This window comes from Plecotus auritus (assembly GCF_963455305.1).
Source record: "Plecotus auritus genome assembly, chromosome: 3".
NCBI lineage: Eukaryota > Metazoa > Chordata > Mammalia > Chiroptera > Vespertilionidae > Plecotus > Plecotus auritus.
Window position 1 is genome coordinate 46,261,467 of NC_137772.1, and position 18,639 is coordinate 46,280,105.

The 18,639-nt window shown below is 42.9% G+C and overlaps 1 protein-coding gene across 1 annotated transcript in view; it reads left to right on the plus strand.

The window, feature by feature from the left end:
- ABCC4 (ATP binding cassette subfamily C member 4 (PEL blood group)) overlaps positions 1 to 18,639 on the plus strand; it is a 236,179-nt gene that overhangs the window by 142,879 nt on the left and 74,661 nt on the right. Inside the window, exon 20 of the mRNA XM_080659153.1 lies at positions 11,515 to 11,594. Coding sequence (XP_080515279.1) covers positions 11,515 to 11,594 — 80 coding nt within the window. The remainder of the gene's footprint in view (positions 1 to 11,514; positions 11,595 to 18,639) is intronic.

Consider the following 18,639-nt stretch of genomic DNA (forward strand, 5'->3'; position numbering starts at 1 on the left):
AGTTGTATTTAGGAAATGTGTAGGTTAGCAGGATTGAAAAGAGACAGATATTAAAGAAAAAATAATTAGATCCCAGAAACCAGCATACATGAATATTTCAAAAAAATCTTAGAAGTCCAAGTTGCTGCAGAACAAGTCATAAAGAGTAAGGATGGACTCTAGCTGTCTGGCTTAGTAGATAGAGCATTGGCCCTCATACTGAAGGGTTCGAGGTTCGATTCCAGTCGAGGGCACATACCTCTGTTGCCGGCTTGATCCCTGGCCCTGGTTGGGGCACCTACGGGAGGCAATCAGTCAATGTGTCTCTCTTACATCAATGTTTCTGTCTGTCTCGTCCTCTCCCTTCCACTCACTGTAAAAATCAATGAAAAAATATGAGGATTAACAAAACAAAACAAAAGTGAGGATAGGCTCTGGCCACTGTGGCTCAGTTGGTTGGAGCTTTGTTCTGTACACCAAAAGATGGTGGGTTCGATTCCGGTCAGGGCACATTTCCAGGTTGTAGGTTTGATCACCAGTCAGGCAGTGTATGAGAGGTAACCAGTGGTTCTCTTTCACATCAATGTTTCTCTTTCTCCCTTCCTCCCTCTCTCAAATAAATTAAAACATATTCTCGGGTGAGGATTAAAAAAAGGGAGGAAAGCTGGCTTTTGGTTTAGAAACTAGATGACTGATGTGTACCATGGTGTGAAGTGCTGGAAAGGATTGTAGGGTATTTGAATGGGGCAGGATTCCATGTGAGAAAAAGACAATGACTTGGCTAGGAGGTAATGTGTATCCAACGTCTTTTATAACTGACAAGTCAAGTAGATGTATAACACTTAGAGCAATATTTCCAGTTCTTAATACTTTTATATGAATTTTTAAAAGAACAGAGTTGGTGAAAATTATTTTCCCTTCCCTTTTAATGGCTCCCCCCCGCCTCCCCCCTTAACAAAGTTCCATGCATTTACACTTAACACAGCCCAGCTAGTTTTGTGTAACATCTGTTGGCGGTTCCCAGATATTAAAATGATATGCTGGAGGTAGAACTGACGATCAGATTTGGGTGTTGGTTGATCTGTCTCCAGTACACCTTAGTTACTTTACATAGGGTGGGTAGTGGGAGGGCCCATTGTCTTCAAGTTTAGTCACATTCTCACACCAAATGTGGCCTATTTTTGAGCTTTACGTAGAACTTGTATGTGTATTGGGGATAGGAAGAGTTGATTTTGCATGGTAATTTCTAGTCAAAGTTTTCTGAATTATTGATTCCTATACCTGCCATTGTGGAAATGGGAATTCTTGGCCTAGACAAATGCTTTAGAAGTAGGCATTTCTACCCCATCTCTGAACACATTCCGAGGTGAGATTGCCCAATGTTTTGACTCTCTAGTGCTGGAGACATGCAATAGAGACTGTGCATTTAGTCTTGAAAGACAGTCGTGGGGTAGGCATGTGGGGGTTGACGGGGGGATCTTTTCTTCCAGACCACGTGGTGCATTCCTGTGGTAGAAGTCAAGAGATTGGTGGTTTCCTGCTCTCTTAGAATCAGAGGTTCTTAACTGGGCCACTTACCCCTGTGGCCACTCCACTTCTTGTGGTTCAAGGTTTAGGGAATCCCCTGAAATCATATGCAAACTGTATGTGTGGGCATTTTTCCAGTGGAAACACTCCATAGCTTTTATCAGACCCACAGTGTTTTCAGAGCTACTAGTATCCTAGGTTCTTCCACCCGTTGTCCCCTGGTATGTACATCCCTGACCACATGTGAGCCTTGAGCCTCACTCCTGTGTGATATTCTTCATGATTTAGGTCCAGGGGAAAAGGCCGTAGCCTGGACTAGCTTTTCAGTGCTTAGGAAAAGTAAAATAATGACTACTTACTATAGCAAAGCATTTATGGCTGCTGCAGTAAAGTGGTTTCCTGGGGCAATTTTTGAGGCATATCCATTCCTTCAAAGTTAATACTTAGTAGTAGGTGCTCCAACTTGACCTGGGTTCAGGCCCAGCGTGTGGTGAATCTCAGGCTCCAGGACTTTTCCTAATCAATAGACCATATGTCCTCATTCAGTCTTTCATTTATTCACTTGTTAGGTTATTCATTCAACCCACAGTAACTTCTGTAATTTAATTTTGAGGTGGAGTTCCTTTAAATGTTTTACTTTAATTATGGTTAGCCAAGAGAGATTCCTGCCACTCTTCTAACCAGAAGTGACAGTCAAAGTATTTAGCACCCAGTGGAGCAGGCATTAGCCAATCAGAAGGGGCCTGGGCCGACAGTAGCTGGTTTGACCTTCGCCATTCATACCAGCTAATACCAGCCCTGCCTGTAACATTATTGGCTCATCTTCTTAGTTGATAGGTGATAGAGCTTTCCGATGTGTCCAGAGAAGTAGCTTTAAATGTGTTGACTTGAACTTTCTGAATCTCTCTAATGCTGGGTGGGAGGCCTCCCTTGGCCACTTTATAGCTGAGTGTCCTTGAGTTAAATTCTTACCATCTCTGCGTCTCAGCGTCTCAGCTACCAGTATCTCTCACTCGTGGTTTTGAGATGAAGTGTACGCCGAGCTTAACAGTTTCTGTCATAATTGTTGCTGTGGTGGTGGTGGTGGTGGTGCTCTGGAAATTCAGCGTGAGTGAACCAAAACAACCATGTGAAAAAGTCCTGCCCAGATCTGTGTTGTGTGGTGCAGGCATGGTGGTGAATTGGTGTGTGGGTTCATCTGGGCTCACAGAGGTTGAGACGGAATTGGCCCTTGACTGTCTTGTTTGGATGTCCCTCTGTCCTCTCTCTACCTGGCCCCTCCTCAGTACTTCTCCTCATAGCTGTTGTTTTGAAGAGACACCAACGAGAGGGAAATTCAACCTCTTCTTGACTAAAGGGAATTTTCAGTGGAGGCCCCTTTCCACTCCGGGTCCACACCCAAGTTCTCTCCAGCCTCAGCACACCTTAGGTCATGTTCTTTCCATCAGCTAGGCAAATATTTGTCGTCCCTTTGTTCTTTCCCACTTCTTAGTCCTCCCAGATGTCATTCCTCCCACCTGGACAAACTCTCCACTCACCATCAACCCATGCTCTGCCCTACCTCCAAATTCTCAAGCATTGTTTCTTCTTGAGAACTTGTTAGGCTAACCCTGCCTTACCCTGCAACTCATATGGTCTGGTGATACCCCCTGTTGCTGTGGCTGGCTGTCTCATCGGCACCTGCCGTGGGCATGTCCAGTGCTCCCCAGGTGTGTGCTGCCAGCATTTTATGTCACTGTGTGTCCTGGATGCACTTATCTGTACCCTATTAGTCTGCCACCAACGTTAGAGTATAAAATGCCCCAGCATATACCAAAAAAATAAGTTTGGTCAAACTTGAAATCTAAACAGCATGTTTTGTCTAATTGGCAAGAGGGAAGAAAAGGTACAAAGTAGGAGAATGTTGTGACCTAGAGGAAGAAGGACTTGAAGCTGGATGTAGGAAGCATATTGTGGGATTGACCTTTGTCTTAAACACATGGGATTTTAAAGTCATCTTGTCTGGACAGTCCCACCTGGTATCTTCCAGGTGGGGAAAAAATTAGAAAGCTCTCATTAGACAAGGAAGGACCATATGAGTCTTTTTGAAACTCATTTCCTATGGTTTGTCATGTTATGTAATGAAACCTTGAAACTACTCTCTTTAACATGTCTTAATTATGTGAAAGGCCAGCGAGTACTAGAGTTTGAAAACACAGCGTAATTATTCTCGGAAGGCATTCCTTCACATTGCTAGGGGAGAACCTGCCAGTCCTCGTTGATTTACTGTTTTCCTGACTCCTGCCTCCCAGGAGGTATGAAAATCCCATAGTGTTTGGTGTCTGCCTGCCACCTCCACCACCATTGGGACCACTCCGCTGGTGTGTCCCTGAGGTTAGTTCACCTGTGGTTTTCCCCCTTCCAACTGCGGCCACTGCAGCGAGCAGGAGACGTGTCTGGGACCTGCCCCCTGGACCTCAGTTCCGGTTTTCCCCAGGTGTGCGAGCAGGTAGTGGGGTAGCCAGAGGAACACTGGCAACTGCAGGGCACCTGTCCCACGATTGCTGGGACAAGGAAGAAGGACCCTTCCAGGGCTGCCTGGAGGGCACAGTGGGCTTCTTCCTCAGCACGGGGTTAAGCTCACCCTTCCCAGGCCTGGAACTAAATTCAGTGCCTTAAGAAGCTGGTCTGGGTTAGGATGTACCCTTTGAAGGCTCTCATTTCAATCAAATGTCATCTGTTAACGCGGTTTGACCTTTAAGTTCTCGGAGGAGTTCTGGCTTTAGAGGAATTCTATAAAACCTAGGCCATGGGTAGACCAGAACTTTCCCTCAGTGTCTGGTTACATTATTATTGGTGCCTTGCATTTCCTTCCATCATTCTTGTCTGCCCTTGTTGCCGGCTCCCTAATCCCATGTGATCTGTGTCTGCTCCACACCTATTCTTCCTTACTTCCTTCTCCGCCAGCTGCCACCTCCCCAGCACCTATGGACTGCTGTCCCCTCGCCCGTCTCCACTCTGTTAGACAGGCGCTTCCCAGCCCTCCTGTCAGCTTCTGTGAATTGCTGTACCCTAACTCAGTCTGCACTGGGAACTTCCAGTGCCTTTGAAGGAGCTCAGATAGACAAATCGGTTCAACAACAACGCAAGGAAAGTGACAAGTCTGACGAACCAGACACTTCATGTTGCAACACGAATCTCCCCAGATCGGAAAACACCCGCCCAAAGAAGACTACATGAAATATCAAGCATGGGAGATAGAAGCTGAAATTTGAAAACAAACCATTGTTATTTATTTATTCAGAATATGTTCTAGTGCCTTTTATATACTAGGCATTGGCCCAAGCACTGGGGGAACAGCAGTAAATGAAACAGGCAGAATCCAGTGCCCTAATAATGCCTAATGTATATTCTAATTTTATTTGTGAACAAAACTGGAGGCAAGTGGTCTTTAGCTCTTGGAAGCAAAGGGGGGTGGGATTTGAAAGGGCAGTAATAACATGTAAATGTGACACAGTCATCTTTAGGTTCTTGAGACTAAAGGAGCATCATCAGGAATTTCCACATTCTGCCTTGTTGCTCAAAGTGATGTCCCTGGACCAGTAGCATGAGCATCACCAGGGGAGCTGTTAGAAGCACAGAATGCAGCCCCTTCCTTCCCCGCGTCCCGCACCCCCCCACCGCCCCCCGCGTTCTTGAGAGTATACATTTCAAGCAGATCCCTGGGAGATTCGTGTACAGATTAAAGTTTGGGAAACATTGCTCTTCTCAGTGTCAGGCTGTGTCTGGTCTGAGGCCACTCAGATACTCAGGAGCCCTCGATGTCCAGGAGAGTTTGCTGACGTGTCCACAAATCCGAGACAGCATTGGTGGAATCTGTAGTGATCAGAATGAATCTTCCCAGGTGTCCCCTGACATGTAGAAAGATGGTGGTGGGGTGGGTTCCAGGTCTTACAGTCTCTCTTCAGCAAGAACTGTTTTTAAAATATTTACAGATTTGTTTGTTTCTGTATAAGAGACCATCTGCAAGGTTTCCCATGTTAAAAACAAAGTTGGAACACCACTGTGTTTGTGGTGTTTAGCAAATTCAGGGACCCCCCCACCCCAGGCACTTGGCAGTTTGTTACAGGTTGTATATGCAATGGGGCCCATATTTACAAAGGGTGTGTAATCTAGATGTAAATTCAAGACAAATATGCATGAAAAGTAGTTAAACCACAAAATAGATGATACTGTGATATATTCTGAGATATATGCAGACTGACTCCAGGGGGAATCTGGAAGCAAGCTGAAACAGTCTCTCATCAAAGTTAGAAAAACTGTGCCTTTAAACATGAAAGTTGCTTATGTCTTTGCTGAGAGTCTTATTGTAGGCCCTTTGTGGTTGCAGGGCCTCCTCTGTCCTCATCACTAAGAGTAAAACTGGAGGTTGGAAACAGGCTCTGGGCAACAGAACATGTGTCAGTAGAGGGCGCAGTGATATAAAACCATCGTGTTTGGGGTGTAGGGGTGCATCTTAAGCAACCTCGAGTAGCCCCAAACAACATGGTCATGTTTAAAAATAGTTAAACTATTGGCCCTGGCTGGGTAGCTCAGATGGTTAGAGAGCTATCCAGATAGGGTAAGTTTCGTGTTTGATCCCTGGTCAGGGCACATACAAGAATCAGCCAATGAGCCCTAACCGGTTTGGCTCAGTGGATAGAGCGTCGGCCTGCGGACTGAAGGGTCCCAGGTTCGGATTCTGGTCAAGGGCATGTACCATGGTTGCAGACACATCCCCAGTAGGGGGTGTGAAGGGGAGGCAGCTGATCGATGTTTCTAACTCTCTATCCCTCTCCCTTTCTCTCTGTAAAAAATCAATAAAATATATTTTTTTAAAAAGAATTAACCAATGAATGCATAAATAAGTGGAACAACAAATCTCTCTGTCTCATATTAATAAAAAAATTAGAAATGACTAACCTATGGATGCTCAAAATATTATGTTAGTTCTGGATTGTTAAGAAAGGATGAATTTATTCTCTATCTTTTGTTTAAGAAACAAAAGTCTAATCCACACGAGACAATTTTCTGCCAAAATGATTAAATAAAAATAGAGATTTGTTACTTAAAAGGATAATTAGTAATTTGGAAATTTTACTTTATAAAATCCATTTCTCCAACTAATTTTAGTCAGCATTCTCTTGTTGGACATGTTCTAGTCAAGGCTTTTGGGTTGGTAGAGGCAGAACCTATGTATGTTAGTTCATAGGAGGAGTGCTTGGTCTTAGGGCCCTCTCTACGTGAAGGGGTTCTTCTCTGGAGGGGCTGGTGAGGGGCCGGCAGTGAGGGAGAAGGGTGGGGTGTCTGGAGCTGGGTAAACTTCACCTCCATTTCCTCTTCTGCCTCATTCTTCAAGGCACCTTTGTAAAATCTCAATCTTCACAAGACAAAGTTTGGAAATTACTAGCTCTAGTGACCTTTCATGCCCCTTAAAGCTCTAAAACCCCACAAGGATAATATGACACCTTGCAGGAGGTGCTCTCATAATCATATCTTTTATCCTCATAATCTTTTATCCTGTGAAGTTGTGGAGGCGAATGTTATCGTCTCCCTTTTACAGATAAGGGATTTGAGGTTGGGTGAATTGCCTAAAGGCCTATTGCTGCCAAGTGCCCGAGGAGGCCAGGCCTTTTTTAGGGATCCAATTCCTGCTGCTCCTTCTGTTTGACATTCTTTAGCAGCCACATATTGACAACCTACTCTAACTGCAGAGGCGATGGAAATGTTGAGCTCACAGACTTCTGAGCTCCTGCGCCAGTTCTTAATGCTGGTCCGAGCCGAATTAGTCTGGGTGGACTGATGCAGAAAGTCCTGAGTGGCTCCCTCTTAGCCATCCTTTTCAGGCTGGGGGCTGTTTCCAGGATCCCTCTCCTTTGGGTCAGTTTTGCCCCATCAGGAGGCATTATACCTGGACTCTGATAGGAGTTTGATTCCACCTTTCTTAGAGCAAGGACTAGGACAATGGTTCTTGTACTTGTCCTCCCCACCCTACCCCTGCACACTCTCCCAGCCTCAGAGCCAGCTGTCCTGGTTCAGATTCTGCCTGGCTATTAAACCAACAGTCAATTCTTATCAAAAGAGTCGGGATCTAGAACCATCAGTAAGACTAAATGTGGGCACATATAAAGTCCACAACATTGAAGAGTTCTGGTAAGGGGTTGTTTTTGCTGGTATCCAAGGCCATTTCCATGCTGAAGAGTGGGGTCCACAAAGAAGTTACTACCAATACACACTGTGTAACCAATGGACCTCAGAAATGTTAGGCTAAGTGAAAGAAGCTAGCCACAGGGACCACATATGTGCAATTCCATGTGTATGATGTGTCCTGAAAAGGCAAATTTACAGAGAAAGCAAGTACATTAGTGGTTACCTGAGGCTGGGGGTGGGAAACCGGGAGTCATTTTCAGTGGCATGGGTGGGGGGGGGCGGGTCTGATGAGGGGATAAAAATGTCTTAACACTGATTTTTGGTGATGGTTGCATCACTTAGTTAAGTTACTAAAATCCTGAATTGTACACCTGAAATTGGCGAATTTTGTGAGATGTAAAATAAACTTCCTTTTAAAAAAGGGGGAAAGAAAAATGAATAGGACTTAAACTAGACATGGCAACTTCCAAGTTTTAGATAATAGTTTAATTATAAGTAAGCTGAGGAATCCTGGATATGGGAGAGGTGTTAGAATTCTAGAGGCGACAGATTCCAGCTTAGATGGTAGAATCAGTTCTTAAATCATGATCACTTATGAATTTGTATTTTGACAAGAATTTCTATGACATGTTTCATGATATTCTATCTAGGAGACAAGACAGAAGAATGTGAACCAGAGTTATTAGGAGGACCCTAATAGTTCTTTGATAATATGGACTTCAAGGGAGGAATCTCCCTCCCTTTCCCTCCTTATCCCCCTCCTCCCCTCCCCGCTTCCTGACCTCCTGTCCTCTCTCTCCCCTTGCTACTTTCCTCCCTTCACTCCATTCCTTACCTCCCTTTCTCTTCCAGTCATTCTTTCTCTCTCCCCTTTCCACACTTTAAAAAATACATATATATTTTTTTATTGATTTCAGAAAGGAAAGGAGAGGGAGAGAAAGATAGAAATATCAATGATGAGAGAGAATCACTGACTCCACATTGGGGATTGAACCCACAACCCGGACATGTGCCCTGACCAGAAATCAAACCATGAACTCCCGATTCATTGGTCGACATTCAACCACTGAGACACACCAGCTGGGCCCTTTCTACACTTTTATTATTTTTATTTTTTTAATTGTTTGAAGTATTACAAATAGTAGTACATATGTCTCCTTTTTTTTTTCCTTCCGCATTGACCTTCCCCCGGCCTCCCCTTCCCCCCAGTACATGCCTTTACCTGCCCCCTCCCCCCAGTGTTTTTTATCCATTGGTTATGCTTATATGCATGCGTACAAGTCCTTCGGTTGATCTCTTACAGCCCTTCCCCCCCCCCCCCCCCCCCCCCGCAACCTCCTCTGCCTTCCCACTGTAGTTTGACAGTCTGTTCGATGCTTCTTTGCCTCTGTATCTATTTTTTCCCCATTTCATTCCTCTACACTTTTTTATACAAGTAAAATAGTATACATAGTCATTGTAGAAAAATAACAAATAGAGAAAGTTTAAAATTATACATAATATGTACATTATTGACTTTTTCAGACTTGTTGCTAGTGTCCAAAAAGTGGTCTGGCCACCATTGATTGTCGGGTTTGTGATTGGCCATATCCTGTACAGAACAGGGATCACACACTACCTGGGGTATGGATTTTACTCCTGGGCACAAGGCATTGACTGAGACGGGCATCGGAGTCTGGACAGGGGCAGTGGCCAAGCTGGGACACGTGCCTTTTGAGGGATAATTGAGGCACCAAGGACTGGTTGTCAAGAGAAATTAGATCTGCTTTGTATGGTTAGAAGGAGAGAATAAGCGGCACAGGTTGGATGTTCCAGGAAGGCAAGATTCGTTGTAATGTAGGAGAGCTCTAACAGAACAGCCTGAAAATGGACTGGGTCCCCCTTGTCACAGTGAGTCCCCCTTGTCACACTGAGTCCCCCTTTCCTCTATATCCCTGAAGATACTGTAGCAGGGGCCACAGGCCATTTGGATGAAGAGGCATGGCCTGTGTGTGAAGAGAATTTATCATAAGGATTTAATTCAGAAACCTTTGAGAAAACCTTATGACTAAGAAGACATGATCTGGAAATCACAGATCTGATTACAACAGTCTATCGTAAAGCCAGATGAATTATTCCGCAAGCACCATTCATTCTCTTGTTTGTTAGAGCAAGGAAGTAACTATTGAGCCTTCTAATATCACATTTTCTACACTCAGCTCATTGGTGAATAAGAGTTCACTTTTTGACCATCTTTGACATTTAGTTCAGCTTTGTGGGGAGATGGTTTTTCTCAGTTGTGGTTTCCTTGTATTTTACATTCTTTGCCACCGTGATGTCTCAGACTTGATCTGGGTAAATGGGATGATTTCGCATACTATTCATCTTTGTGTATCCTATTTATTTATTTATTTATTTATTTATTTATTTATTTATTTATTTTTAATTTGATGATTGCTTTCAACATTTCGTAACTTGAGCCAGACTTACAGTGCTTCTGAATCCTGTGTATGTTAAAAAGTTGTACTTTTCGCCCTGGCCAGGATGGCTCTGCTGGGTGATGTCGTGTGGACTGAAAGGTTGCCGGTTCCATTCCCCGTCAGGGCACATGCCCGGGTTGCAGGCTCGATCCCCGGTAGCGGGCAAGCAGGAGGCAGCCAATCTCATTTTCACATAGTTGGTTTCCCTTCCCTGTCCCCCTCTCTCTTCCTTCCTCTTTCTCTAAAAATTAATCTTAAAAAAAAATTGTACTTTTCAGTTGAATAACAAGAATCTAAATTATGTCTTTAACATCCTTTGATATATTTTCCGTATTTTGCTATTGATGCTTTGAGAAGTTAAAAAATAAGTAGGCCACAGAATCCATAAGAATATGTGAAAATTGCCCATCTGATGTTAATGTTCCCAAAACACAACTGATAACCTCTTGTCTGTCAAAGCCTGGTCTGGGCATCAGCAGAAAGGGCACCACCTGGGAGCTTGGTAGAAAGGCAGAATCTCAGACTGCACCCTTTGGCTACTGAATCAGAATCTGCGTTTTGATTAGTTGACTTTCCCAGGTGACATGCTGCAGAACCCTTGAGTAATAGTAATTTTTCTCACCTTGAGTTTTCTTTTTTTGTTTGTTTTTTGAGCACCCATGTAAGTGCCTCACATTGTCATTGGGTCCTTTCACATGCATGAGTCCTTCACCCTCTAAAGCAGGGGTGGGGAACCTTTTTTCTGCCAATGGCCATTTGGATATCTATAACATCATTCGTGGCCCATACAAAATTAATTAACCTAAAAATTAGCCTGCTATAACATTTAACTTACTCACCCGTAATGCCTTGGCAGGGCCAGACCACGTGATTTTACGGGCTTTATGCGGCCCTCGGGCCGGACATTCCCCACCCCTGCTCTCTAAAGAAAAGTTGTCACTGGGGCTGCCAAAGGTGTCACTGAAAGACAGTTTCTGGAGTCTGTGTTTCCTAAGCCTGAGACAGGAAAATTGGGGCCCAGCTTGTAATGGCGAGGCCTGGCCGAGCATGACAGCCTCCAGTTGCTCCAGGCCTCACGTGGGCACACCCTGTGCTTCCTGCCGGAGCCCAGGCGCCTCGTGGGAGGATTGCAGAGGCAGCATTTCTCCAGTCTTCTAAAAATCAGGGCCCAATAGCTCCCTGCCCACTGCCATTTGGTAGTATTTTTGTTTTTTGTTAGGTGTCAATCCTCTTTCCTTTTCCTTTACCACTGACGTCGTACGAATGTGTAATGTATTAAATGCATATGCATTTAAAATATTGTTTTGATTTATTTGTGAATTGTTTCTCCGAAAGGATCTATCAGGGGAAATGAGTAATTTCTCATATCCTCTTCTTCCAGGAAGAATTTTAAATCGTTTCTCCAAAGACATTGGACATATGGATGACTTGCTGCCCCTGACATTTCTAGATTTCATGCAGGTAACGTAACAGTAATGCCAAGTTCTCAGACAGAAAACGGAAAGTTGCTGACTTTTTAAGGCCCTCTCGTGGGGGCTTAGGGTGGGCCTTTCGGCCTGGTGATGTGTCATGTTATCTTAAGAAAAGGCCATGTTTGTCAAAGCAAGGTGTGGTGATGGTTTGGAGGCTAAGTTAACATGAGTAATGCCTCGTGTGTAGGAGTGGCTACACAGTCATGCCGAGGTTGGTTCAAAGCAGCTACATGCTTGGTAAGTGGTTCTCCACCTGCCTTCCAGGTATCTGGCGCCAGGTCCACTTTACTGCCAGCACATTTCATAATATAGAAACAATCACCTCTCACGGAAAGATAGCCTAGATTAACTAAATTATGCATTGTATTACCACAAAGGAAAAATATTTACTGCACCGCTTTTTTTTGTGGATAAAACCAGGTGTGGTTACTTACAAAGAAAAGATTAGTAATAAGGTGAAAATAATACTTTGTTAAGCAAGGACAATAGAGAGCAGTTATTGCAGATGCAAAGCCTTTAAAGGCAAGTCCGATTAAGCCAATACTTTGAGTACAGGATCAAAGTCATCTCAGAAAATGTCTTTTTTGTTTTTCTAGGCAGTTTTTCTTTCACACGTAGATTGCTCTAAGTCTTAAGGTGTCTTTTTTTTTTTTTTTTAAGGAAAACCAACAATCCCATAGAAAAGCCTTCTGTAAAGCGTTTGCTTTGTCTGTGAACTTGGGGTTTTAAAGAATAATGCTGGGTCGTCCCATCTTTCATCTCCTCATTCAGTGCTGTTGCTCATGTGGTATGTTTCTTCTGTTGTCTAATTCTGTCTACATGGCAGAGATTCAGGCTGGGGGCCTTTCTTCTTCATTTCCAAGAGTTTGTTTTGGAAATGAAATGCATTAATCAAAGGCTGCACCTATTCTACCAACCCCGCTGCTGTAGCTCATACTTCGAGAACCCCTTTTCACTTTCCCTAAGTGCCAGTGTATGGTGGTCTAATCATGAATTAGATTGAAGGCCAGGAAGTAGAAGTGCTACAGGTTGGGGTGTGCAATTATGGCTTGATCCTGATAGTCCCCCACTCTTTCTTGACTCTTCTGGAGCTACTGTTCTAAAAGGAGCCAGAATTACTCAATTTGGAAAATCAGCTATGTCAGAAAAGTCAGTTGTAAGCCCGAGATGATTGCAGGCATTCCTGTTAGTGACACAGAAATGCAGCAATGACTATCTGACTGCAAACAGTCCTTGGGCAAAGGCATCTATCTACAGTTGACCAGCGTGAAGCAAGCTAAGACTCCGGCAGAGGGCTTCTACTGCAAACAAAAGTGTCTGATTTATTTTCCTCTTCTGCATACTTACCTTTTAAATGTGTCCCGCTGGGTTTCGCTATGAAATATATCCCCAAGAAGCAGTCTTCGACTGACACAGTGTCATGTTTTGACCTGATGGTTTATGAGTTTGAGAAGAGTCTATGAAAGGTTCCTTTCCTTTGCCACTGTAAGCTAGGCCAAGGTTGAGTTTCCAAAGCTGGCTGCCCGGGCTTAGCACATGATAGTTAGCTAAAATATGTCATGCACAAGGATAGATGCTACCTGATCTCAGTATAAAACATTCCCAGCCTGAAGAGAGAAATTGCTAGTCTCACTGTGCTTTTCTTTAACCTTAGAGACAGGGGTTTGTTGTTTTTTTTTGTTTGTTTGTTTTCCTCATTCTTCGCTCTCTTAATCTTGGCGAATCATATCATTGTTGCATACCAGTAGTCCCAATTAACTGATTTCATGAATCTAATAGCAAAGGTAAATCTACACGTTATTGCCTCCAAGAAAGGAGCTTTGTATAAAGGATAACTCAGTTATCAATTATGATAAAGATCTGTTGTCACTGGTTTTGTTTGCAGGTGTCTTTAATAAGGCTTCCCGTAATCCCTTCAGGAAGAAATATTTTCGTCTTTTAAAAACAGTATTTGCTAAATATAAAAGCTCTGATCCCTGCCATTGTTGTTGATTCTTTGAGGGACATTTCCCAACATTCACTGTTTAAATGGTTGTCAGGAGGAATCAAGTGAACCTTCCTAAACAGTGCAGTAACTGGTTCATCTCTCTTCGAGCAGGTCTTTCTCCAGAGGATTTGCATTCAGTGTGTGGGCTTTTGACTGAGGTATCACAGGCATCATTTTGAAGTATTTGGGCCTGTTACTTTATTAGCAAGCGAAGAGTTTTATTAAAGCTACAAAAAATGAATTTGGCCTGCCCTCAAACAAAGGCCAACAAAAATCAAAATGTAAATTGATTTTTATTTTTTTTTTAAAGTTGGATAGGACTCTGTAAGGCCGAAAACAACCTGGTGGTGCTCTGGGACTCTTAATGGAATCATGTAAACTTAAAATAAACACTATTATGGTAAGCACACAGAATGAAAACTAATTTTCCAAATCAAATACATTATATTCAATTCATTTTCCCCAATCAACCAAATGTTTAAAACCTGTTAGTTATAACAGCCATCTTCTGGAAATTAATTAGAAGCCTATTAGCTCTGCTAGCTGAGCCGAATGAAGAGCGTTGCTCGTTACATTTCTAAGTAGGTTCCTGAATGAAAGCAGAGCAAGGTCAAAATGACAATCAGCTTGACTCACCTCAGGGCTGTGCTTCGGAAGTTGATCTAGTTTTTTGTTTGTTTGTTTGTTTTTTGTTTTGGAGGGTTAAGGGGGAGGGAGTGTTAGTGTTTTAAAGGAAATTTGATCTACTTTGACTCAGTCTTCTAATAAAATTTTTAAGTTGAAGTCCTACTCAGGTGGGACCATGCAGGTGTCATAAATTTTATCTGTGTGAAAAACAGCGCCCTCTCAATTGCGTGGGGCTCTGGAACGGACATGACTTTTAGGCCTCGGGTCCAGCTCATCAACCCTTCTCAAGAGTTTTGTTAGTCTCTTTCAGAACTGGGAGAGGAGAAAATTGCCTGTCTGCCTTTGCTTTCATTGTCATTAGCAAAACCTGTTGCTGACAGCAGAAGGCTCTCAATTTTCATGTTTCTCATCAGATTCTTTCGGTAACCATCCTTATAACCTGCAGCTCCTCCTTTGCTCAGAGAAGCTCACAGAATCTAGTCCTCAATCTAACAGCTGAGTTAGTTGAAACACAAGTTTAAAAAGAGCTGGGAATTTCCTAGTGAAGAGGTTACCCTTGGTGTTCTGTTGTGCAGGAAGTGATCCTTACCTATCTACGTATCTAGTCTAGTGTTCTTAAGACAGAGTGTGGCAGGATTTATAGTAACAAATAGGAAGCAAACTGAAGAGCTTAGATATCTTCATGAGTAGGGAGTTCAGCTCTCCACTTATCAGAATATTGACACTAACACTGTCCTGTTGAATGTTTTTTTTTTCTTCCTAAAGATATGCATAGGCTCATGCTCTTCTGAAGAATTAGAACCAAATAGATACAAACTAATGTAATTATTGTATTTGCCCATGTGAGCTTTTTATTTTTATTTATTTATTTTTATTATTATTTTTAAAAATAATATATTTTTACTGATTTCAGAGAGGAAGGGAGAGGGAGAGAGAAAAACATCAATGATAAGAGAGAAACATGGATTGGCTGCCTCCTGCACGCCCCCCACTGGGAATTGATCCCTCAACGGGGCATGTGCCCTTGACCAAAATTGTACCTGGGACTGTTCAATCCTTAGGCCAACCCTCTATCCACTGAGCCAAACTGGCCAAGGCAAGCTTTTTAATCCAGAACATGCACATTTGATTAGCTTTTCTGTAAGACATGGATTTTGTAAGTAAGAGTTGAGAAATGTGGACCATTAAATTAGCACTTCATTGTGCTTAGAACTTCTGATGCTGAGGAATTGAGGGGAGAGGCCTGAGAATACACCCTTCAGTTTGCTCATATGGCTGTAGTTAGAGTACTCTGCAGGAGCAAGTCAGAAGTCAGGGACAGATTTTATAACTCCACTGACTAAATGACTGAAATAAGAAAATTCTGTTTCAAATGTGAGCAGATTTGCTGGTCAGATAGAGGTTATTAACCTAACTTTGCCCCTTGGATGTCAACAAAAGATTTGTATTTGTGTGGACATTTGTGGGTTTTGTTTACTTTTTGTTTTGTTTTTGGATAGTTAGCTGTTCATCTCCATGCTAATAAGATACAGTGACACAGCTGATTTTGAAATCATGTGTCTTTTATTCTTTCTGCATTCAGTGAGGAGTCAGCAGGAACAATGGGGCTAATGTGTGGGATTTTGCAACTGAATTGACACAGTTACGGAGAATGAAGAAATTTTTGACCTACGAAGCTTTTTGGAAGGGGAGGCCAGAAGTGAAGGAATTTTTTTTAATATATCGTAGGAAATAAATAATTTATGCAATACAAAATAGCAACAGTCTGCAGGTTACCTCAGGGTTGCCCTGGGCTTATCAGATAAGTTAGCTGATAACTGGCAGTAGATATCTGGCTTATCAAAGTGTTGTTCAAACATGTTTTGTTTGTTTGCTTTTTCAAAAATCATAACAGCTTTGAGTATTAACAGTATTTTAAAAACCAAGTCATTTAAGCAAGAACTAGTTCCTCGCATGTTAAAACTAAATATAAAAATAGCGATTAAAATACAAATGGTATAAGATCTTTATCAAGACCTCAGGCATAATATACCACTGAGGGGGAATTCTTTGACTAGGACTTTGGCCATCCTACCATAGTGTATTTAAGTAAACAAACAAAAACATATAGGCAGTAATTAAAATTTACATTTTTAAGTGCTAGATTTCTTAATACCATAGCACAAAATACAGCAGCATAAATCTAGTCTTTGATTTTTTAAAAACAGTGATTTAATTAATAAAGATGCCATATGTAATTTTTGTAATTTTTATAATATTTGATGGGCAGATACGTTGTTTTGTGAATATATTGCAACTAAATATGTAGTGGGAAATCTTGGCATTTCTCCCAAAAAGGAAAACAATGTTTATATTATATATCTGTGATATTTGGATTTTTAATTCTTTTTAGGATTTCTCATTTTTTATAAGATCTTCCTTTTTGTGTTTTCCACCAGTTGTTTATTCAACTCATTATGTGCTGGGATGTAAAAATAAAAAAGATGGAGCCTTTACCTTAATTCATCTGACAAGCACTTATTATCTTGCATGCTAGGCACCATGTTGGGCATGGGGATGTGGCGTTGAGATTTAATTCCTGTTTCTCCTGAGGCACACTCTCCTGGGAGAGACAGAAAGTCGGTAATTACAATGCTGTGTGATAAGTTATAATAGGAGGGAGAGTGGATAATGCTTTAGCATGCGTCGTATCTGATTTCCAACCCCAGGTCTGCCCTTCTGTTATTGGGAGGAAGTTATGGGACCTCCAGGTGGAGGGCCCCTTGTGGGTAGTTGGAAGTACGGGTCTGGGGTTGAAGACCATGACCTGGGATGACAGTAGAGCCCGCATGTTGTTCACTGAGCGGGTAGCAGTTGAATCTGTTGAGGATGGATAAGACTGCCCAGACAGCACAGCATTTTTAGGGGCCAGGATCAGAACTCTATGGAAGCTTTGGTATTTAAAGAGAAAATAGAGAAAGTGAGGTCAAGAGGAGGAAACAAAGAATGAACCGCCAGGAAGAGAGGAGGAAGGTCAGTATTGGGGAAACCAGAGGAGGGCAGGTGTGCTAAATGCAACGGAGATGGTAACCAGAAAGTTGTCAGTTGGATTTGGCAATTAGGAAGTGTCTAGGGACCAGCTGGAGCAGGTTACGCTAGAAGGAGGCCAGATTGCAACCGCTGAACATCAAAGAGAGAGGAGGAAGCTGAGATGAGGGCAGACTACTCTTTTAAGGAGTTTGACTCGAAGAGGTCAGGCCCATGTGGAACATAGGGTCTTGGAAGGTGTCACTGGGTGTTGCGTTATTTGGATTTTGTAGTTGACATGTAGGATCGTGGTGGTAGGTGGGATAGCCCTCTCTCCCAGCCCTCCCTTCCGTACTCAAGGATTAGAGGTGAGGTCCTGAGATGCAGTGGTCAGGAAGGCATGAAGGCCTCCAGGCCAGGGTCCTCTCCAAGCCTCCCGGGGAGGGAGCCATCCAGAAATCAATGCCCTGCAGAGTTTGGAATGCTCGAGTGCCACAGAGGAAGTCCTGGCAGGGGAACTGGGGCTGGGAGCTAGAGGCACTAGGAAGTGACCTTTGACCCAAGATGAGAGGAAAAGGGCACAGCAGATGCCCCTGGAAGTCGAGTTTCCACTTGGGAACCACACTCTTCTCTGTCATCAGGTGAGAGTGGAGATGGGAAGAAGGAGGAGCTCGAAGGGAGTTGTTCATTTTTTAAAAAAAGGATATAGTTAGTGACAAGTGTGTTCGAACACTTTTTCGTGACTCTGCTCTTTCGTGCTGTATTTGATAAACCTTAAAAGATACTTGATCATTTTAATTTTTATTTTTGTCATGCTTTAAAGTGTTCGTTCCATATACTTTCCCTCAGCTTATTCCTTCCCATTCTCTTAGGTGAGATCTCAGACAATTCATTTACCATAATGATAAGAAAGGTCTGCCTCTTATTAGTTCTTTGTCTCCTCTGCCTTTGCCTTGTGAATACACAGATTAACCTGCCCATGATTCCCTGAGATCAGCAGATACCTTTGTTCTTTGCTTTCAGATGCCAGTATATTTGCTTATTTCAGAACTTAAGAACTTCCCTGAACCAGAGACTAATATGTCATAGATGGCTGAGACCCTTCGAGGCATCAGCGGGCTCCCACTTCCCCTGAGACTGTCCAAGGAGCAGACCCCTATCACTGAGCCGTTTCTCACAGTGCAACACCGTCTTAGCCTCTGTGTCTCAGTAAATTTTGCTGCTTTTGTGGTGATTTGCGTTACAAAGGAGCCCAGGCCTACAGAGTAAAATTCCTATTTCCTAGCCCTTTAACCTCTCCACAACACCTGGGAAGAAACTTCACATGCCTGCTAGACTGATGTGTTTCTGTGTTCCTGTGTGTGTGTGTGTATGTGTGTGTATTTGAACCTTTCGTCCCTTCTCAAATGGACCA